General features: G+C 45.0%; 1 protein-coding gene across 4 annotated transcripts; it reads left to right on the top strand.

Moving 5' to 3' along the window:
• Window positions 1–97: 97 nt before the first annotated feature.
• MAPK14 (mitogen-activated protein kinase 14) lies at window positions 98–19,963 on the top strand. 4 transcript variants are annotated; one of them, XM_082069387.1, is made up of 12 exons: window positions 98–384; window positions 4,200–4,329; window positions 5,024–5,082; window positions 5,446–5,557; window positions 6,099–6,128; window positions 6,568–6,615; window positions 8,442–8,556; window positions 9,591–9,662; window positions 16,032–16,111; window positions 16,633–16,711; window positions 17,010–17,183; window positions 17,647–19,963. In XM_082069387.1, exons 1-12 carry the CDS (start codon window positions 155–157, stop codon window positions 17,712–17,714), a joined length of 1,197 nt encoding a protein of 398 aa, XP_081925513.1. In that variant the 5' UTR covers window positions 98–154; the 3' UTR covers window positions 17,715–19,963. The 4 variants fall into 4 exon arrangements, with proteins under 4 accessions (XP_081925513.1, XP_081925512.1, XP_081925515.1 ...); XM_082069386.1 differs by lacking the exon at window positions 16,032–16,111 and adding an exon at window positions 13,874–13,953 and having other exon boundaries at window positions 113–384; XM_082069389.1 differs by lacking the exon at window positions 98–384 and adding an exon at window positions 1,006–1,354.
• Window positions 19,964–22,284: the final 2,321 nt, after the last annotated feature.

The following is a 22,284-nucleotide window of genomic DNA, read 5'->3' as shown; positions in this document are numbered from 1 at the left end:
CCTGGTAAAGACACCATGGGCTCCACTCCAAAGCATGCTTAACCTGCAGTACTTAGTGACCTGAGTCTTAGGCATGTACTTGAAAGCAAACGTGCATATCTTTGATATTGCAAGGACTATTACAGTATTGAGAAACAGCTTATTTTCTATACACATGCAGAAAGATCAGGACACTGGGAAATCTGGGCAGGGAGAGCTCAGCTCTCCCCATCACTGCTGGTTTGAAGCCACCGGAAGGGAACATGTCCTTAGCTTACAAGAACAATTACTACCAGCTTGTAAGGCTTCAGAGGCACTCAAGTTTAGCCTGAGATACACCTTGACAAGCTGTGATTCACCAGTGACCCTGCCAGGTTACCCTGGGCCTGCAAAGTGCTGCCTGAGGTAAGGTTTTTGATCTATTTTCCTCTTCCTTTTTTCAGTTACAGCACACCCTAAGAGGGACGCTGCAGAGAAGTTAAGCGCTCCTCATGGAAACACCAGCACAACCCCTACTCCGCGCAACGGCAGACGCGGACAAGGCCGGCACCCGGCGCCACCCGGGCAGGCCCCGCCCCTCCCGCCGGGCCGCTCTCGCGAGAGGTCGCCGCTCTGGTTCCATATTGGGTCATCTCTGCGCTCGGTGTTGCAGATCTCGCGAGAGCGGTCATAGCGAGCGGCCGGGCGTTGTGGCGGCGCTGTTGGGGTGTGCGTAGGGGCGGCTGCCCGGGCCCAGCCCCGGCTGTGCCGCTTGAGGCGAGGCGGGCGGGAGGCGTGGAGGCAGCGGCTGTGGCGTCGCCAGCGCCGTCCTACCTGCGGCGGGAGTGTCTGCCCGCCCCTCCGCCCCGGTCGCTGCTGGACAGACAACCGCTGCCGCGCGTTGCTTCACCTGGCCTCACCGGGCTATCCCGCCCCTTGCGGTCTAGGGGAGGGATAGAGGGAGCCGGGAGGGAAGCGGGGGGAAAGCGGTGACAAGGCCCGCAGCCGCCGCGCCCGCCCCCGAGGTGAGGCGGAGGCGGGAGTTGGCGAGGGCAGCGCAGTTGCCGGCGCGAGGACGAGCGGGCGGGCGGCCAACGGCGGCGGGAGGGCGTGGCTGCTGCTGGGCCGCCCCGCTCGCGGGAGGAGCGGGCGGGGAGAGCAGAGCAGGAAGGAAGAAGCGGGCGCTGCTAGAGGAGGAGGTGGCGGTGCTGCTGCTGTTGCAGCTGCGGGCTGAGCCTCCCCCTCCCGCCGGGCCGGGCGGGGCGGGCTCCGGAGCCGACATGTCTCAGGAGCGGCCCAAGTTCTACCGGCAGGAGCTGAATAAGACGGTGTGGGAGGTGCCCGAGCGCTACCAGAACCTCTCTCCGGTCGGTTCCGGGGCCTACGGCTCCGTTTGGTGAGTGCTTGGAGGGGACCGGGGAAAGGGGGCGTGTGTACAGGGGGTGTCGCGGCAGGTCGCTGCCCCTCCCCTCCGGGCGCTCTGCCTGGAAACCTGCCCCGGCTCGTGGGCGCCGCGGCGGGAGGCGCGCGGGGCGGTCACCGCGAGGCGCGCGGCGGGGTCAGCGGGCCGTGCGTGTCCTGCGGGCTGCCCGGCCCCCAGCTTTGTACCCTCTGCTGCAAGAAACACGTTTCCTCCCGATTTAAGAGCGGTACTGCCGGGAAGCTGCAGTCTTGTCTTTGGAATGCGTCGGGGATTGCGCCACATGGCAGGTGGCACTAAAACATTTTTGCAGGGGAAGATAAATAATGTCCCAGCCCCCCTCAGTGATCTCATACAGGCATATTTTCCTCTGCTTTCTCGTTGTTGGTAATTGGGGGGTGGAGAGGGATGGAGGCTGGCGAGTCCCCCGTAGCTGGCTTTGCAGAGCTGAAGGCCTGGCGGGTCTTGTCCCAGTTTCTTGCTGTATCTGAAGGATAGATTATATTGAAGCAATTATATTTTTAACTGGAACCAGTTGGTAGGCAAGGAGGGTAGACGGAAGGCTGTGAGGGCTGTTTTTGCATCTCTGGCTTTAACAGTGGGTACACAAGTATCGATATTTTCTTGGCAATAGTAAATCGACACAGGAAAACTTGTTTTATTACTGTAGAATGACAGAATTACTGCAGTATGTGCTGCCCAGGAGAGTAAAGTCCTGGTATGAGACCTGCAGAAATATGGAGAGCTCGAAGATAAGATTTTAGTTTTTAATGCTTACCTAATAGATACAAAACATATGACAGGTTACACATGGGATATACAATACTTTCTTAATTTTTAGTTTCTTAGCTGAAGTATGTTGGATCATTAAACATAAGTTAACTGGGCTGCATACGTTGCTTAGTCTTAAGGTTGTATTTGAATTGGTTTGACGTCTAGACTTCAGCAGTCATGTAGCAGAGCTGTATGAAAGTGTTCACAGATCACTGTGTCCTTTTATTAAGAAATGTCTTCCCCACTGATGTTCTGGTTTTCGCTCTCTGTTCTTTGGCTCTGTCAAAGTGCAATCAGTATTCTCAAATACGGGTGCCTAAGGATTACATGTTTGCTTTGCTGCTGTGTTTGAGCAGGCATGCATATTTGTCATTAACATAATATGCAAATTTATACCATGAATATCCTTTGCATTCTATCATAAGGAGGTATGCATACTGCACTCTACTAGTAAAGAAGAAGAGTAGGTTTGCATGTGCTGCAGTTTAAAGAAATAAAGTTCTCAGTTCGGCTTAAATAACATGCATTTCTTAAAACTGCTGTGGTTCAAGTATGAAAATGCTTATATTTCAAAAAAGGCAAAGGCTGGTCCAAGTCTAGTAGCAAGATTAATCAATGTACTTGCTGAATTTTTTTTAAATAGAAGGTTATAGTTCTGGTGAAAGGACCTCGCTGCCATAGCTGATGAATACTCCTCTAAGTGCCACAGTTTCATAACTCCCTGAATGTAATAGGAAATTAATTTGCTTAGCGCCTTGTCCATTGTATGTTTAAGGTTGAGCCTACACCATCTGGCCCATTCCTCTTCTGTTTCCCCCTCCCCGCTATCTCCATTGTGTGTGTAATACTTCCAAAGTTTGTTTTCACAAACCAATAACCAAAGAGTTTGCATCATTAATTTCCTGTTTTGCTGCGTCAAAACCTCCAAAGATTGTGCAACTGTGCTCAGACCAGATGAAACAATTTTGTATTGGAAGCAATTTCAGACATGTGACACGTGAGTCTTAGTGCAGTCCATGTTAATGGTTTTCTGTATGTTCTTCTAAAAATGTATTTCATAAAAGATACAGTTCAGAAAGGTGAGTGGTATAGAAACTGTAAGAATTAAACAACAACCAACAAAGCCCCTTTATTAAGCTGCAAATGGTGGTCCATAGTATTTAGGGTATTAATGCAAGGACTTGTTCCCCAATCTGTCCCTGTAGAGATTTTTCTCCCCAGTAAAAATTTACCTAGTGAGACTTTGTGTTTGAAGTACCTCTGTGTTTGGGTAGCAAATTGCAGGGGTTTAACCATGCTTAAACTGAATGGTTAAATATATTTCCATGTGTGTCTACTACGTTATTCTATTACAATGTAATAAAATGCTCCTTAATTAGTCTTTGTGGGTTCTAAGAATAAATGATATTTATATGTACAGGTTTTACGTATAAGTTTCTGCTAAATTGACAAGTTTTAGCAATGTGCAGCTAAATATCACTTATTCACATGCACTTTGTATAACAGGAATTTAGGATTAGGTGTGATTTACCAAAGAGGTTTGATTTCATCTTCAGTTGTGATTAACAGCGATCAGAGTTGATTTTATTAGGCACAGGCCTTGGATTTTTGTGCGGACAAAAACCATAAAAGATAGCATCTTGAGCACAGCATATTGTGATGAAGTGTGGTGTATGAAAATATGTTTAGGAATGCAGATAATATTTGCAAGTACTCTTCCTCTCTTCAGACTGTTATTGCCGTATTTATACTTAAGAGCACAGTTGGTTTTAGACAGAAAAATCGTAAACATTTCTCTTTTTTTCTACAAAATTTCCCTATACCGTGTGAAGAAGACTCATCTTTTAAATATTTTCTGTAGAAACCAATGTTTGGTAAATATGTGGGGATTTTGGGTCGGGTGGCAGGTTGTGCCTAGAAATGATTTTCATTGCAGGAATGGAGAAATGGCATTGACTGTGACTCCGTGTCTAGAGAGTTGCTAAGTGTGGATTTGAAGGCATTTGTAAATAATTCATTTTGATAACTTGATTACTCTTTATTGTAGTTCTGCCTTTGACACAAAAACTGGGTTACGTGTGGCTGTAAAGAAGCTGTCCCGACCATTTCAGTCTATCATCCATGCCAAAAGGACCTACCGAGAGCTACGGCTCCTTAAGCACATGAAACATGAAAATGTAAGTGGAAGGAGACGGTACGAAAAGTTGGTTTAAAGTTGGACTATCCTGCGAGTGTCCGGCATGATTGCGTTTAAGGATTTTTTTTGCACACCTTTTTTTTCCTGACACTAAATACAAAGCGTGCAATGGTCCAGGGGATTATAGTTGTAGAAAAGCACACAGATTAAAACAAAACAAACACACACAAAAACCAAACACCCCTCCCCCTCTGCCCCCAACCAATCTTATATAAAAAAAATCTAATATTTCCCAGAATCATCCAGAAATTATGGCTTAGCAGATTCGTGCTAAAGGACATGCTGTCTTTAGGATTTAGGACACAGGTATTTTAATATGTAGTCAACAGTATAACTAAGAATTGAGCAGGAAGCAAACTGTTTTGTCCGGTGGTGGTATTCTAAACCAGTGTTTATACCTGCCCTTGTTATGGCTCCTGTTTGACGCTTTCGGTGGATTCAGTGGCTGCTGGGGAAAGACAGCTGTATCTTTTGAACCTTTTTTTTTTTTTTTTTTTTTTTGCATGAGAATTGAACGTTTGTTTCTGGTCTTATATAAATGCTGGTTTCTCTAAACCTGAATTCATGTAGCCAGAAATTAAACATCTACTGGAATTTCTGTCCACAAAGGATCTTGTTAGTATTATATTATAAATGTATTTCACATCTTTTTCACTTTCCTGTTTTCTTTCTAGGTGATTGGCTTGTTGGATGTGTTCACCCCTGCCAAGTCGCTAGAAGAATTCAATGATGTGTAGGTAACTTCTCTGAAGGCTGCAACAAAAAAATCTTTTGTACCTTCCTTACATCTCCCAGATTATTCTGGAAATATTTGCTACCTTAATTTGTCTGCCAGTGTTCTCACAAATTCTGAATTTCTACACAAAAGATAATAGGACATCTTGAACAATTGGGCTCTTCAAACTTGTTCACTTGTATTTTATTTACCAGTGCTGCACCAATTTTCTACATTATTTGGAGTATCGTGAACTGTATTTCATTCAGCAACCGGCTTTGAGACAGTCAGCCCTGCTGCTGGAGCTTCGAAGGGAATTTTTATCGTAATCCTGTTGAACGGATTGCCTCATGGCCTTTGTGTTTCCTTTTTTGTTCACAGATACTTGGTGACACACCTTATGGGAGCAGATCTGAACAACATTGTGAAATGTCAGAAACTCACCGATGACCATGTGCAGTTCCTCATATACCAAATTCTTCGGGGACTGAAGGTACTTGGTCGTGTCCTACCTGAATGTTGATAGCTTTTCATCAGGAGGTGGAAGTTCTTGATGAACATTGCATCCTCAGAGATCCATTTGAGTACATAGCGGGGCTTCTCTAACTTTCCTAACATATGGTAGGATAACCTGTTGTTATTTTTCCTTCTGTTCATACCTCTTTGCAGCTCCAAGTAGAGCTATGTATTATTTAAGAAGATATTTCTACACATTGCTATGGGCAGAGTTTGGAGAGATACGAAGTATACTGCCCTCTAATCTGCTCTAGCTATGAATCTTCCATTTCTTCAGTTTTGTTTCCTTGTATTGTTCTACTCGTGGTGGCAGAGCTCCTGGGTGTTCCTGAGGAGGACAGAGTGGAACACCTACCTGCTTGAAACCCAGAGACACCCACTTGATCCCTTCTGCAGACAAGCTGTAGTGTTTGAATTGTGTGGGATGGGGTAAGGCAGTATTGTCTAGTGAAGAAATGAGAAGTAGGCTATTTGGACTATAAAATTATATGTATAAAATTTGTCATCTTGCCTTACAGTATATCCATTCAGCTGACATAATACACAGGGTGAGTATTTATCCTGAGATTGCTTCCTTTTCTGAACCAATGTCTTTAAAAAAATGTAACACAGAGTCTTACAATGTAGCACCTATAGAAATAATTTTTTTTTTTAATAATTATTTTGGTTAAACAGTCAGAGGTTAAACAAAGGTTTCTGCTCCTGCCTATGTTTGACTTGTATCTTTGTGAAATATCTTCTTGATGTGGTAAATATACATATACAGCACTGGTGTTGCAATAAGTCTTAATGCATTTTTGCTTATATGCAACACCTCTGAGGACGGCAGAAGAGAGAGCTGACTCTGGGATGATTTTCCTGAGTATGGAGTTGTTATTTACAGCAAATTAGAATCTGTTTTCTGTCTGCATTTACATTTTTGCCTACTTTAGATTTATGAAACAAGATATATACCACTGTTAATGCTGATGCTGTTTAATTTTTTAGGATTTAAAACCTAGTAACTTAGCTGTAAACGAAGACTGTGAGCTAAAGGTAATGTAATCGCAAGCTCTGCTTGGTTTGACTGTGCTTTTACAGAATCCCAGAATGTCAGGGGTTGGAAGGGCCCTGGAAAGCTCATCCAGTGCAATCCCCCCATGGAGCAGGAACACCCAGCTGAGGTTACACAGGAAGGTGTCCAGGCGGGTTGGAATGTCTGCACAGAAGGAGACTCCACAACCCCCTGGGCAGCCTGGGCCAGGCTCTGCCACCCTCACCGGGAACAAGTTTCTTCTCATATTTAAGTGGAACCTCTTGTGTTCCAGTTTGTACCCATTACCCCTTGTCCTATCATTGGTTGTCACCGAGAAGAGCCTGGCTCCATCCTCCTGACACTCACCCTTTAGATATCTGTGAACATTAACGAGATCACCCCTCAGTCTCCTCTTGTCCAGCTCCAGAGCCCCAGCTCCCTCAGCCTTTCCTCACACGGGAGATGCTCCACTCCCTTCAGCATCTTGGTGGCTGCGCTGGACTCTCTCCGGCAGTTCCCTGTCCTGCTGGAACTGAGGGGCCACACCTGGACACAAGATTCCAGGTGTGGTCTCCCCGGGGCAGAGCAGAGGGGCAGGAGAACCTCTCTGACCTACTGACCACCCCCTTCTAACCCACCCCAGGTACCATTGGCTTCCTGGCCACAAGGGCCCTCCCTACACCCTCTGACAACAGCCTGATATTCTCCCCAAGTGGCCAGCCCCTCCTCCCATGATCTAGAAACTCTCCTCTTCCACTTGAGCACACCCAGCAGTTCCTGTTTAACCACGCAGGTCTCCTGGCTCCCTTCCTTGACTTCCTACGTGTCGAGATGCTCTGATCTTGTGCCCGGTAGAAACAGTCCCTGAACACCAACCAACTATCTTGGGCCCCTTTACCATCAAGCAGTCTTGCCCATGGGATTTCCCCCAGCAATTGCCTGAAAAGGTCAAAGTTTGTCCCGCTGAAGTCCAGGGTTGCAATTCTGCTTGCTATCCTGCTCCTGCCACAGGAGATCCTGAACTCCACCATCTCATGGTTGCTGCAACCAAGGCAGCTCTCAACCTTTAGCGCTTCAAACAGCCCCTCCTTGTCAGTGAGGATGAGGTCCAGCAGGGCACCTCTTCTAGTCGGCTCCTCCACCCTTTGCATCAGAAAGTTCTCGTCAAGGCTCTGGAGGAACCTCCTGGACTGTGGCTGCCAGCCGAGTCGTCCTTCCAGCAAACATCAGGGAAGTTAAAATCCCCCACCACACGCAGGGCCTGTGACTGCGAGGCTGCTCTCAGCTGTCTGCAGAGGCCTCACCCTGATCTGGTGGCCTGTAACAGACACCCACAATAGCATCACCCTTGCCAGCCTGCCCCTTAACCTTCACCCATAGACTCTCAGCTCGCTCCTCATCCGCCCCTGGACAATACTCAGTACATTGTAGAGTTGAGTGAATGCATTGTAAATGTCCCTTAAAATCCAAGGGACAAAATATTGCCTTATGGAAATACTGTTGTGGTCCAAAGTAATAATGTCATTCCAAGCTGTAAAGGACTGTAAGGCCTCTTTTTTCCTGTATCTGTTCATGTGTTTTTAAGGAATCATGATGAAAGTGAAGATTTAACATCTTTAGTTTGGGTTGAGTTGTTTTAGAGAGACCCTGATGTAATTCTGATAGTTGAGTCCTCAGCAGTTCTAGGCTGGTTTCTTTGAACAGGTTTTGAAATTTAGTGTCATAATCTGATTTTGCAGTTGCACCACCTCTCCTCCACCCAGTCCAATAACTGCCTAGTTAATTGCTCTAACTAGTTGACATTGTTCCACTGCAGTAGTTGGTGGATGTCTTTTCTGTTCTGTAGATCCTGGATTTTGGCCTGGCCCGACACACAGACGATGAGATGACCGGATACGTGGCTACTCGATGGTACAGGGCTCCTGAGATCATGCTGAACTGGATGCATTACAACCAGACAGGTAATGCATTTAACTGACACGAGGCTTTTCAGTTTCTGAATTGTGGAGAAAAGAGGTTGTCCTTTGTGCATGCTCCTTTCCATAAAGGAAAGAAAACAGCATAAGTTGGTAGTCATGTTAATCAGACTTCAGTAAGGGTGATTAAAAGAAGGAAGGCTTAGATCAGTATTTGAACCACAGTCTGCCACATGTAAGGTGAGAATTGTTGTGATAGCATTCACAAGATTTTAAACTTGAACCTTTGAAACAGCAATCATCAAAATATTGTCTGCACTTATCCCTTATTTTTCCTAGCACAGTGGTTTTTCAAGTAAGTGAATGTATCTGGATGAGGAGGAGGTGTGTTTCTAGGAAGCTGCTGGGAATACACTGAAAATTTCTGGAGTTACTGTGTGAAGAAACGCTAAAAAGCATATAAATCTCCCTTTCCTCTCTTAGCCACTTCTTCACAGTTATATCTTTCTCGCAGTTTCTGGTATATTCTGAGCAACACACAGCTTCCCTACAATACTTCCAGATCAGGCATGGAGAAGAAGATAAAATTCTGGGAATAGTTCTTGTACGGATTAAAGCGTATGGATTAAAGAAAATAATGTGTGACTCTGATTTCTTAAGTCATTACTTTTTCTTCTCTTTTCCTCTTGCATGTATATGGACTCGTATCTACAGTATAATAGTTGGTGGTTGTTTGTGTAGCATTTATGTAAGGCCATATGCAAATTCATTCCTCAGAGTTGTCTTGAACAGGCATCTTCCTCTTTGATGGTACAGATTCCTTCCCAGCTCTTAGGTGTTCCATACACGTTGTGCTCTGGAAGGAAAGTTTGCCTGATCTAGTATTCTGTTATTTGGACAAGTATTAGATGATGCAGTCTCTGAACAAAATCAGTTACCTTGCAATGTATCTCAGATTGTTTCAACACCATAAGACTATTTAAGGATAAAGTTGTTTGTACTTGTTGGATAGAGTGATTCTATTGAGATTTTATTTTTCTCCATTATGTTGTTTTGTTCTTTTATTTTATTTTGTTCAGTTGATATTTGGTCAGTGGGATGCATTATGGCTGAGCTGTTGACTGGAAGAACGTTGTTTCCTGGTACAGACCGTATCCTTTAAAAGTAATATATTTTCCTGAAATGGAAGTTAGAGATCTTTGCTTTCACACACTTCACAAGGAAAGATGTTCTGCGTTTGTTTGGTTGTGATTTTTTGTTTCTTTGTAAATTAATGGCTTCTTTACTCACAGTACAAGGAGGTGAGCTCTTGATTTTGTTGCACATTAAACAGTCACAGTGTGCAAGAAGGCAAATCTATTCCTCTTTATTAGTATTGCTAGAATTATGTGGTTTTTGTTTATGGGAGTTACTTTCCTTTATTTAAATTCATTGCTCTTTGAGTTTGTAGAAAATAACTGCATGGAGTAGGCTGTCTGCTATGAATCCTTCCATGCTTCAGGTTTCTAGCGAATGTGAAGCATCCCTTCTGGCCTCTCCTCTGTGTGCTGGTTCTGTGCTGTGAAAGCAGCGGGTTTGCACATTCTGTAGTGCCAAGGATCTCGTACCAAATTGCTCTGAAATGTTGAGGTTCTACTTCCATGCTTGAGCATAAACAGATGGTGAGCTTTCTTTTACTGTATGTTTGTACTAATGTGAAAAATCAAGCTTGAATAACATCTTCTCAAAACTATTTCTTGGCGTCACTAAGGTGGGCTTGTCGAGGGTTTTGATTGTGGGGTGACAATAAAACTGTGGCAGATGTATTGTTAACCTCCTCTCTCCCCCTTCCCCCCCTCCCCACTAAGGACAGGCGATCGGGAGGAAAAGGAGGACAGAGCTGGATTCAGCCTCTCACTAGGCCTCGGTTCGCAGGGACGACTAGCGAGGTCCTCTCCTAATGTCGCCATAAGCAGAAGGGAAAAAAAGGGGGCAAAAAAAGGACGAGATCCTTGTGACCTCCCACTTTTATATGAAGTATTCACGTGAATGGAGTGTTACACACAGTTGGTCAGTTTCTTGGTCACCTGTTTCTCATTGCTCATCTGGAGAGATGTGAATCTCTGCTTACCAATAGCTTCCATTTCCATTGCTACGTTTACCAAAATATGGATCTGGTTCTCCAGGAAAATGCAGCTAATATGAAAGCTTTAGCTGACAGGCAAATTCACTAGAAACTTGTTTTTTAACTAAACCAGGACAGGGCTGGATAGGACACTTTGACAAATTTATGCGTTCTTCATGAATTAAACAAAATGGTTATCTTCCAAGCCTGAAAAATTTATTTCCAACTCTGTTGTTAGCTGTGAATTATAGCAAATAACGTCTGCAATGCAAAATAAAGGTTACTTTTAGAATCTGAATTGTTAGCTCTGTCACATTAAGGTACTTTACTAATTTATATCTCCTAGCAGATGCTTGTGATTCTTTACCTTAAATGCTCAAATTCTTTTGCAAATGGTAGTAACACCTTTGAATTAAATGCTTTTTCTGTTCTGAGTTGGTTAGATTTTAAGAAAAATAAGGCCCAATTCTCTCCCATTGTAAATAAAACTTTGTAGTGCTACAGTTGTTACAGTTTGTGTGTTGATCCCTACTTTAAGTAATGTACCTGCTGTTTGAGCAGGAGGCCAGAACTGTAAGGGGAGCAGAGTTTGTGGTTATGGATCTCATTTCTGCATGTAACACCTTTCCAAGGATGTAGAAAGGCACCAAGCTGTCAGCATTCACTCTGGCTTAGCTGGCATCTAAAGGCAGCAAGCAGAAGGAAAGTAACAATGGGCTCTAGCTTCTTTGTCTCTTGGAAGGCTTGTGGTCAATGGGCAGAGTCCAGTTGAGGCCTGTATCCAGTGCAGAGCCTCAGGGGTCAGTGCTGGGGCCTGTATTATTCAATATACTCATCAATGATTTGCACAAGGGAATAGAGTGACTGTCAGCGAGTTTGCTGATGACACCAAGCTGGGAGCAGTGGTGACACTGGAAGCTGTGCTGCCATCAGAGGCCTGGACAGGCTGGAGAGTTGGGCAGGGAAAAATCTAGTGAAATAGAACAAGGGCAAGTGTAGAGTCTTGAATCTGGGCAGGAACAACCCCAGGTTCCAGTATAAGTTGGGGAATGACCTATTAGAGAGCAGCACAGGGGAAAGGGACCTGGGGGTCCTGGGGACAGCAGGGTGAGCATGAGCCAGCACTGGGCCCTTGTGGCCAGGAAGCCAATGGGACCTGGGGTGGGTTAGAAGGGGGTGGTCAGTAGGTCAGAGAGGTTCTCCTGCCTCTCTGCTCTGCCCTGGGGAGACCACACCTGGAATCTTGTGTCCAGTTGTGGCCCCTCAGTTCCAGCAGGACAGGGAACTGCTGGAGAGAGTCCAGCGCAGCCACCAAGATGCTGGAGGGAGTGGAGCATCTCCCGTGTGAGGAAAGGCTGAGGGAGCTGGGGCTCTGGAGCTGGACAAGAGGACACTGAGGGGTGACCTCGTTAATGTTCACAGATATCTAAAGGGTGAGTGTCAGGAGGATGGAGCCAGGCTCTTCTCGGTGACAACCAATGATAGGACAAGGGGCAATGGGTACAAACTGGAACACAAGAGGTTCCACTTAAATATGAGAAGAAACTTGTTCCCGGTGAGGGTGGCAGAGCCTGGCCCAGGCTGCCCAGGGGGGTTGTGGAGTCTCCTTCTCTGCAGACATTCCAACCCGCCTGGACACCTTCCTGTGTAACCTCATCTGGGTGTTCCTGCTCCAGGGGGGATTGCACTGGATGAGCTTTCCAGGGCCCTTCCAACCCCTGACATTCTGGGATTCTGTGAAATATTTATGTGTGCCTGATTTTTGGATAAGGTTTTAAGAATTTCCAGATTTAGATCCTGTTGGGTACTTCTAGGCTCTTAATAGTTTCTTGGTACCTGCAGGTTTTGCTGAGACCTGTGTTCTTCCTGCAGTGTCACTATGCAATTGCTGGCTTACTGACTTTGCAATTAATATTAACATGCTTAATTCAGTGTATATTTACTCTGCTCCTAGTAGGTAAGGATAGCGTATATCGAAATCCACTGCAGTTCTAGAGAATTGACTTTGCAGTTGGAGGCAATGTGACTATGTATTCTGTATGTTCAGGAAGCTGGATACTGCTGCCATTTGACATTCTTGCTTTTTTGATCTAAAGACATGAATTTTCTCAATGATACAGCTTTACATTTCCAAAGTGAAATAGATAGCTATAGAATAGGTAATGCTTTTTCAGGATGATCGTCCTCCTGTTCAGGTGATTCTCCTGTTTGAAATACTGGTCCCTTTCACCAAGGATTTAGCAGAAATGCTGTGGTGTTATTTACAGTCCATCAGATACTGGTGGCCCAGAGATTCATTTATTACTTGTAAAATCAGTAACTGTTTTGACATAGTTTTAAGGGCAAATGTAAACATTACAGACACAGTCTGAAATTGCTAGCAGGTTTTGAAGAGCAGCCGGGAGGGTAATTCAGAGAAGGGAGAGTATTCTTTTAATGGTTTTAAAAACATTGGGTTTCCTTACTACTTTGAGTTTTAGACATAAAACTGTGTCTTCGGTGGATTTTTTTTTCCCCTCAAGTGTGTGTTGTGTCACTGATGCCAAATGTTCAAATACACTGCCTTCCTAAAGAGGACAGCTCGGATTGGCACATGGCCTGGTGGAAGCTCTGTTGTGGATAAAACATTCTTTGCACATGCAATGTTGTATCCCTTGAGCTTCCTACATAGAGGCTTTGGGTCTGAGCCAATGCTGTGTTCCTTCTGGTGCTGGTCAGGGAGCTGCTGGGGCACGCACGTGTGTTTGGGTGCAGGGATGCTGCAGTGTCAAGTTGTTTTCTTACTTTCTAAGTTTTAGAAGTGGCTGAATCACCTTGGAGGGTGTTCACAAAACGTCTTGACTTTTTAATATTAGCCCCTGCACTTTTCAGCCTTCTGCTTTACTTCATCCGTCACTAACACAGCCTAATCCTCCTAATTGCTTCTGCGCTGGTGTGGGGCCTGAGAAGGGTGAGCACAGAACTGAGCCGCTGCCAGTGGTGCGAGAGCTTTGACTTGTGCTCCTCGATAGCTGAGATTCAGTGATCGATTCAATGCATATGGGGTATTTGTAGACAAGTTGTTCAATCTGTCTGATGCAGATGGAATTGTGTTATAAGGGGGTATTCAACTGTAAGCAAGAAGAATTAATACAGTTTGCTTAAAATAGCTTTTCAGTCCAGGTCTTGGCAGGCATTAACTTTCAACATTGACAGGCTGATATGTTGCGCTTTTCATTTTGATTTGTCCCAGCATTTTCCTTTATGGTCCATCATTAGATATTGATCAGTTGAAGCTCATTTTGAGACTCGTTGGAACGCCAGGGCCTGAGCTTTTGAAGAAAATCTCCTCAGAGTCTGTGAGTTTACACTTCAATTGTAATATCTGCCCTTCTGGAAGTCCCAAATTTGTGTATTACCCTCCTGTAGTCTACCTGTAGTATGTGTTGGGATTTATTTTCTGTCATCTTTCTTCCTTTTTCATTCTTTGCTGTTGGATGGCTTTGAGTTCATATGCTGTGTGTATTTCATCTTTATTCGTCTTCTGCCTGTGCTATGATTTCTTCCATATTTTTATTATATTGCTTTGTGACTTTTTTTCCACTTTGTGGGTTTATACTTGGTGATGTATTGTATGATCAGATGCTGCTGGGGAAGTATTTTTCACAGCTAAGAGCTTGAGGCTTGTGTCAATTATTATTTCTCCAGATTGTGTACGTGAGGATCGATCCTAACCAGAGCAAGCGTGTTATCCTCTGAACGCGCACAGTCCCTTCTGTAGTGTGGTAAATTTCTGAAACGCTGCTGCCACCCTCTTTGTTTTTGTAGCATAAAATCCAAAATGCCTTTTAGGTGCTTTCATGTGGCAGCTGTTTCCAGGGCACACAGTGTATAGTCTGCTGAGAATATAACTAACTGTGCCGTGTATTTAAAGGATGTTGCTGTACGGGGCCCTTTTATCAAGGGGATAGCAAAAAGCTTTCTGCAGTCTCCTTTTTAAAGGGTGACCACTGTTTTCAGCCATACTGCCTCTTCTATATTGTTCTAATCTTGAATTGTGCACTTCTGCAAAGACAGCGTTAAATGGCATTTAATTTTACATGTTTTTGAAGGTGAAGTGTGTAAAAGTTGGAGCAAGAGATGCCGTAGCAGTGCGGATGAACATAGTGAGCAGTGAGTTGTGTAGGGGTGACATGCAGCACACCTCAGCGGGTCCCTGCTGGTTCTGGTTCGTCGTAGAGGATCCGTGCGGTGGAGAGTGAAGATTATTTTGTACTGCAGCTTGTGTTCTTTCTCATGTAACAGTGACGATAAATGCCAAATGTGAGGTTAGCTTTGAATTATATTTGATGAAGGTATGCCTGCGGTACAAGTTGGAATCAATTGGACAACTTACTGAATATCACAGCAGTTTAAAAAGCCCTGGAAAGGTTAGAACCGAATATCACAGGGTGCTTCGGGTGCCCTGAGAAGTGACCGTAAGGGTAGTCTGGTATCTGAAGTACCGGGGATTGGCGAGAGAGCAGCTCAGGGCTGACGGGGTTAAGGTAAAGGTCACTTTGCACACCTAACACTGAAGGGGGTCTTTTTTTTTTTTTCTTCCCCCAAGATTGCACAGTAAAAAAAAATAATTGCTCTTGGCCAGTTCCAATTCAAGAGTCTGATTAAAATAAAAATACAGTAAAGTACTGTTTCTACTATTTTTTTTCCATTTTCTGGAGACAGCAAAACTATGAAGTGTTTGAGGGCCTTTGGTGTATCAGTAACAAATTCTGTTTTTCTGCTGCGTTACTTGACTGGCTCTCGCTTTCTCTGTTCACTGACACTAGCTGACTCTCTGATGCAATGCTAATGTTTTGCTAATTTTGCATTTATTGCCTTCTGTAACCTCGCCCACATATCAAAGTGCATTCAAAGCTGTTTAGAAGAAGGTGTCATTTGTGAGCTGATTTCATTTTGCACCACAAGGAACTTAAGTACTTTCTATGCAGCAAGAAAAAAACGTGGTAACCAGTGCAGAGGATGCTATTTTTGTTTCATTTTATTTTTTGTTCATTGCCTGAGGCTGTTTGTAGCTGCAGCAGCCTAGGAAAAAATTCTGAGGTGTAGCTTCAGCTAAAGGAAACGTCTATTCTGGTGGATGAAAACAGTGGGGAAATGTGAACGCAGCCATGCTGTAGTATAATGCGATTTATGGTGGACAGAAATACTTTCTGTAATGACACTGTTACCAACTGATCAGTAATTCTCCGTTGTTTTAAGTGTTTTGCTAGTGCAGTTGCTAAACTTTTCACAAGAATCGGAAAAAGATTAGTGGACTCTGCCTGTATGGCTCTTGCCTTGTGGTTTGCAGAAGAGATGCTTTGTATGCAGCTGTTTTTCTGTTTAAAATGGTTTCTGCACTGTTTTTAACAAAGCCCTTGACTAGGCACTTAAGATATTAACCAGCTTCAGCAGATCATGCGTCTGACGGGAACACCCCCTGCATATCTCATTAACAGGATGCCCAGCCATGAGGTGAGACCTGAGCAGATGAGCGGGCTTTGCAGGGCAGGTCTTCACTTGCTGCTTTCACTGCTGCTGTGGATGGTCTGCTCGCATGTGGCACGGGGTGGGCGATCAGCTACCTGCTCTTCAGCAAGATTTTTGTACTAAGTGAAGACTTGAGATTTGAACAGTATGTACTCACGCACAGACTTCTCAGGAGAGCTTGGATGGGAGTTGGTTTTGCGCTGTGTGCCACGTTGTGGGGCCTCCCAGCAGACACCGGGCTGCACGCAGCCGTACCGGCTCTGAGACAGTCAGCCCTTATGGCACCTCTTTGCTTTTCAGTCTTGCGTGAACCCCACGTCACGTCAGCTCTTCCTCTGCTGTCTTGAGTGGCCTTTAGTTGGGAAGAGATAACAATGATGGGCTGAGTACTAGAATAAGAAAAGAGAAGGCAAAGCAAGGAGACAAACCATAACAGCCAGTGCTTTAGGATGATTGAAATGTACTATGGATTGTATTATGCTTCAACAGAATATTTATTTTCGCAGGCAAGAAACTACATCCAGTCTTTGTCTTACATGCCGAAAATGAACTTTGAAAATGTGTTTATTGGTGCCAATCCGCTAGGTAAGGCTTGCTTTTTAAATGTTGTGCTCTTCCTGAAGCTGGCATGGCCTGGAACACCAGGACTCTTCGCAAAGTTCTGTTTGGACTGTAGAAGTAGTTCAGAACAGAGCTGAGGACCACTTCCAAAGTTTACAAAGTGTGTGTGGGCTGAGGTGTAAGAGGAAGAAATTGTGGATGATGGGTGGGTCCTGAGAAGCTACAGATTCCTTCTAACATTGGGCTTTTATGAGCTTACGTTTTGGAATGCAGCCTCACATGGCTCTCTATAAAATCCTTCTGTGTTTTGGTGCTTTTGCAGCTGTGGACTTGCTAGAGAAGATGTTGGTACTGGATACAGACAAACGAATTACTGCAGCGGAAGCGCTGGCTCATGCCTACTTTGCTCAGTATCACGACCCGGATGATGAACCAGTGGCAGACCCCTATGACCAGTCTTTTGAAAGCAGAGAACTTGAGATTGAAGAATGGAAAAGTGAGTTTGGGGGATGGGTGACAGAGCCAACCCGATTTCCTTGCGCTCTGTTCCAAAGCTGTGGTTCAGCTAAGCTGTGCTAGTTAGAGGCACAAAAGAAACTGATAAAAACATGGGCATCCTGTTTGTTCTGAGGTCCTTATATACTGAGTGAGTCTGTCACGTGTGGTGCACCTAGTTAGCGTAATCCCTGGTAGCTAATAATTACTATGAGCATACAAATCTCTAGGTGACGTGGTTGCTTATATCTTTGTTTTCAAACTTATTCACATTTCCCCAATGCTCTGGAAGTATCTTGTCTATGTTAATCTCTGAGAATGGTGTAACCATTCTTTTTCTTCTCAGTTATACCATGCTTTTTCCTTAAAATAGTATTAGAACCTGTAAGATTATTGCAGGTTTTCTTGCGTGAGGGCTGTCTTCAGTGCTGCCTATTAAGTTTCTGTCATGCTTTTCCCACCAGGCCTGACTTACGACGAAGTAGTCAGCTTCGTGCCCCCACCGCTTGACCAAGAGGAGATGGAGTCCTGAGAAGCTGCTCTTGTCTCTTTGCCCCACGTCACTGTGAGGGGAAGGCCTTTTCCTACGGACTCTCCAATTATTGTTCAAGTGCCTCATCACGACAATATTCTCCTTGGTGGAGGGGTTTTGTGTGTGTTGAACTGGGGAGGGGGGGGGAAGAAAGCTGAGTCTATGTGAATGTGCCGCATGCTCTCCTGTGTCTGTCCAGCCTGGGGCGAAACCTCTGCAGACCCGCTCGACTGCTTGTCGGTCCTGCCAGAGTAACTGCGCTCACCCGGTTCACGCTGCTGGGCAAGGTGGGGAAGCTGATATGTAAAGTTGGGTTACAATTGTTGCCATTTGTCAATTCTTCTACAATTAAGGTAACCTCAAAATAATGGAGGTTGGTTTATAGGCTGAGAGGCCTGTTTTCTTCAGGGCTGATGTTGGGGTTGGGGGATGTCCGTGTTCGGTGCCAGATTGCTGATGTACATCCAGATCTTCCTGGTACAGTAGAACATACAGGCCTTCCAATGTCTGATTCTTGGGACATGAAAAGGTTTTGTTTGAAACTGTAAATATGTTTGTGCCTTAAATTGAATAGGGAGAGAGGGGAAGCAAGTCTGGAGTGGAAACCTCTGACGCTGCTGTTTTTCAGGGCGAAGGCTCCCGGATAGCCAGGCATGATGTAATCAGGAAATAGCTTTCCGAGGCAAGAGCCTCTACCCCTGGATTGGGTATTTCTGTATTTTTCCCTCTTCCTTTTCTCTTGTTCTGAGGCTCCCCAGCATTAGTTCCCAGGAGACGGAGTCTGGAGAAGATTCTTGCTAGCCACACATTTGTGTATTTTGTTCCTTAACAGGTGGGTGTTTGTGCATGTTGTAGCTGTATGTGCATGTGAAGCTTCTTGATTTTTGTAGTTACCTTTTTGGGGACGGCACTGGGTCAGTTAAATCATCAGTGAACTATTTTACTGAGTACCTCAGCCAGTGCCACAAAATCATAGCATCCTTCCTCTTGTGCCACAGCTCATTGTGAAATACCCGCCATTCTGGAGCTTTGATGAGGAAAGGGTAAAATGTAGGGCTAGAAACATGCACGTTTTGCTTTGTTCTGACCTTCTGGTTTAAGAGGAGGAGAGCTTGGGACCGAGGGTTTCCTGCGAGATCAAGTGTAAAAAATGTTCTTCAAAGAAACAGCTACAGCATCTTGTGCCAAAACGTAAGTTATTTTCTGAAAATAATTTTTTTAGGAGTATTGGAATCCAAAGCAAAGAAATAAGCATTCATAAAACCACCATCTCCCTTTCACTCTCTATATCAATAAATATTTATATATAGAAAACTAACATTTACTAGAGGTTTTTTTACCCTCTTATCTAAGAGCTTCTTGGCTGTTTTTTAGCAGGTTGATCTCAGCCTGAGGAAACATGAAAAGGGAGTATGTTTGAATACAAATATTGTGTATTTTCTAGTAGGACTCTGCGTGAATGAAATGCCAGAGCTGAAGGGAGGTTTCTCAGCGTGTTTGTGTGCTGGAACCATACCTGGGGAGCCTGGGAGCCCCATGTTAGGGCTCATGGGGTGGATGACTTTTAGACACTGGTTTGTTGCAAGCATCCTGTGTGGACAATATACCTGCGTAGGTGAGAAAAAAAGGCTTTTTTGCAGTATTTTGTGTTCTTGTTACCGATGGGACAGAGAAGGAGCTGTTTGTAGTGGTTTTACCCCGTGTTTGAAGAGGCAGCACAAATGGATGGGACATGGATGATAAAGCTGTTGATTCTTCCTAGGCTACTTTCCAGTGATCTCTTCAGGTCAAACACTTAATTAAGGTCTGGGGTGAGATGAAGAGAGTAGTTATTTCCTGCTCTGGGATAAAACTCTGCTCAGCCCAACAAAATCAAGACAGTAAACCTCTCTTTTCTGCTGGACCAGCAGTCCAGGTATCCAAATGAAAATATAGATACACTATGTAAACCTACAGCAAGATTATTTTTATCAGCCATTTTATGTGTAGATGCTACAATGTGATTTTATGTGGAAATACTGCTAAAGATTTTTAAAAATATAGATGTTGTATGTGTGTCTGTGTGGGTGTGTGAGTGGGAAGGTTTCATTCGTGTGCTCCCTGCCTCAGCACAAGGCCTAAGGTACAGGAGGACTCGCTTCAAAGACAAGATCTGCAATTTTGTTTCTATCCATGAATTTTGCTGTAATTGGTTATGCCAGATAAGATGTCACAATACCACTGGTTAAAAATAAAACCTATTTTTCAGATGTATTGTGCTGATGGTATTTACAAACCTCTTGCATTAACGGGTTGTTGTCAGCACGGTATGAATTTCTCCTTCGTGTCGTTACGGGATCCCGTCTGCAGTGGTTGGGGCAGGGGGCCAGGGCCACGTGACTTGTTGATTGATTCTGACGCTGCGCGTGTGTCCGTGTTTGTCCCAAGAGAATTATTTGCTACAAAAGCGGCTTGGAGTCCAAGCACGAGTAGCAGACACAGAAAAATAGTTGTATTTTATGTTTAGTATAGGTAAGTGCTTATTCGACACAACAGACCAGCGTCCTGCTACTTGCCCAACCTGGGACCTTCCCCAGTACAACTGGTTGATGTGTGTTTGCTATTTGGAAGTGATTTGTTTTTTCGTTCCCCCTCCCTCGGCTGCCGTCTCGCTGGTGCTGGAGCGGTGTTGATGGGAGCGGGAGCATCATGGCTGTAGTGGAGATTTTCTGACTTTCACTTGGAAGAATGACCAGGGCTGTGTTCCTACGCTAACAAAAGCCTCAGTAAGTGCAGTTTCCCCAGTAAAGCTGGGTGGTTTGTGCTGATCCAAGCCAGGTGGCCCATGGCCAGGAGGTGTATGGCTGCGCAGCAGCTGATTTCAGCGAGTACAAAGACAAGTGCGGGGTGTTGGCGATGTAGCAGCTGCTTTCCTGGTTGGTTTCACCCTCTGCTTGCCTTGGTATGAACTGAGAGGTGAGGGGGAAAAAAGCCTGAATTGGGGACCTGTCATTTTTTTTCTGGGAGAAAAAAGAAATCCAAACCACACAAGATTTACAATTCCTGAATGTGTTGCCCTGCTTAGCAAACAAACAAACAAACAAACAAACAAAAAGGCCCCCCTAAAATCAGTGAGAATTGACTTGGGAGCAAAAAATTAACTACATCTAAAAAATCAAATTACTTAAGGGTTCCTATTCGATTTGAATCAGTCACTTGAATTAATTCATCTTTCTACAGCCAAGACATGCCCTAGATATTTGAAACTCCTTAATTATGTGCTGATTACCTGCATGTGCATGCATAGTTGAGCAAGAGTTGTGCTCATAAAATGACAAATGAGTTACATGTTTGCTTATGTACCAGGAGTTTTTGCTGTAACACCTCTTGCTCACAGGTGTATTTATAAAACCAAGCCAGTTGCCAGTTTATATCCTTACTGTGCTGCTGCTACAGCCAGGGCTTATTTGCAGGTATTTACATAAGCAAGGTTTAAAAATTTGCCACAGCACCTTGTCCATCGTTTGTGTTTTATTATGAAACAGCAGACCCCACTGTGCCTATTTGAAGATGGTAAGGGCCAACGCCAGTATGTGTTGCAGCAGTTGCCTGTGAGCACATAAAATGAGTCTTTCCTAAAACCCTGATGGTGCTTTTCCAGTAATTCTGATTTATCAGGTAACTTGGCTCTGATCTTGCTGCACAGACGTGTTTAGGGCAGGGACATCCTTGTGGATTAGGCTGTGGGTGAGGGCTGGTGGGCTCTGAGCACACTGAACGCAGCTGGGCTGGCCTGGTAAGGCACAGCTTAGTCACTTCCTTTGGGAAGCATGGAGGATGCACCCACCTCCCGTGGGAGCCCCACCTGAGCCTCCTAAAGTTGGAGAAAAATGTTCAGGCATTTGCTGCTTACTGGGAACAGACCTTGCAGGCTGGGTGTGCTGGTCTGGTGTGGTACCAGTAGGCACAGCAGAGAACTTGGGTTTTGTGCTGCTCAAGAATACCCAAGAAGGGATTAGACCTGCTGGAGGAAATTAAACCAGAACCAGCAAAGCCTTGGGCACGAACAGTTCTCAGGATGGTCCCAAATCACATCTGCTCCTCAGCTTCCTTGCTGCAGTCACCTGTACTAAGGTGGAGAACCTCATCCTGCTTTTACCACATTCCCGTTCTGCTGAGAAACCAGGCTTGGGAGAAAATCACCATCGCTTCCTTGCTCTTTGGTGGATTTAACACGGTTGTGTCCTTCGTCATGAGCCTGGAGCTGTCTTCCATCAGCTGGACAGAAGAACGTCCCAGCTTGTCTGACGAGGTGCTGTGGCTTGTCCCCCAGATTCCCCGGCTCGACAAGTCCTTACTCATCCACTTGCTCAGAGCAGGGATTTCAGGAGGCCCCCTCTGAGCCCCACCAGGACATTTCTGGGCTGCTGGCCTGGTGGAAGCAGGAGCAAAAGAGCTGTGGGTGACAGTGGGGTTCCCAGAGGTGTCCCTGCCACGGGGCGGGGTGCTCTGCACCTGTACCAGAGTCCAGAGGCACCTGTACAAGACTGAGGCGTGTCAGGAAACCTGATGCCTCACCTCCACGGATGTG

Source organism: Streptopelia decaocto (genome assembly GCF_964273445.1).
Source record: "Streptopelia decaocto genome assembly, chromosome: 19".
NCBI lineage: Eukaryota > Metazoa > Chordata > Aves > Columbiformes > Columbidae > Streptopelia > Streptopelia decaocto.
The sequence above is the reverse complement of the archived record's forward strand: the minus strand, read 5'-3'. Positions and strand labels throughout refer to the sequence as shown.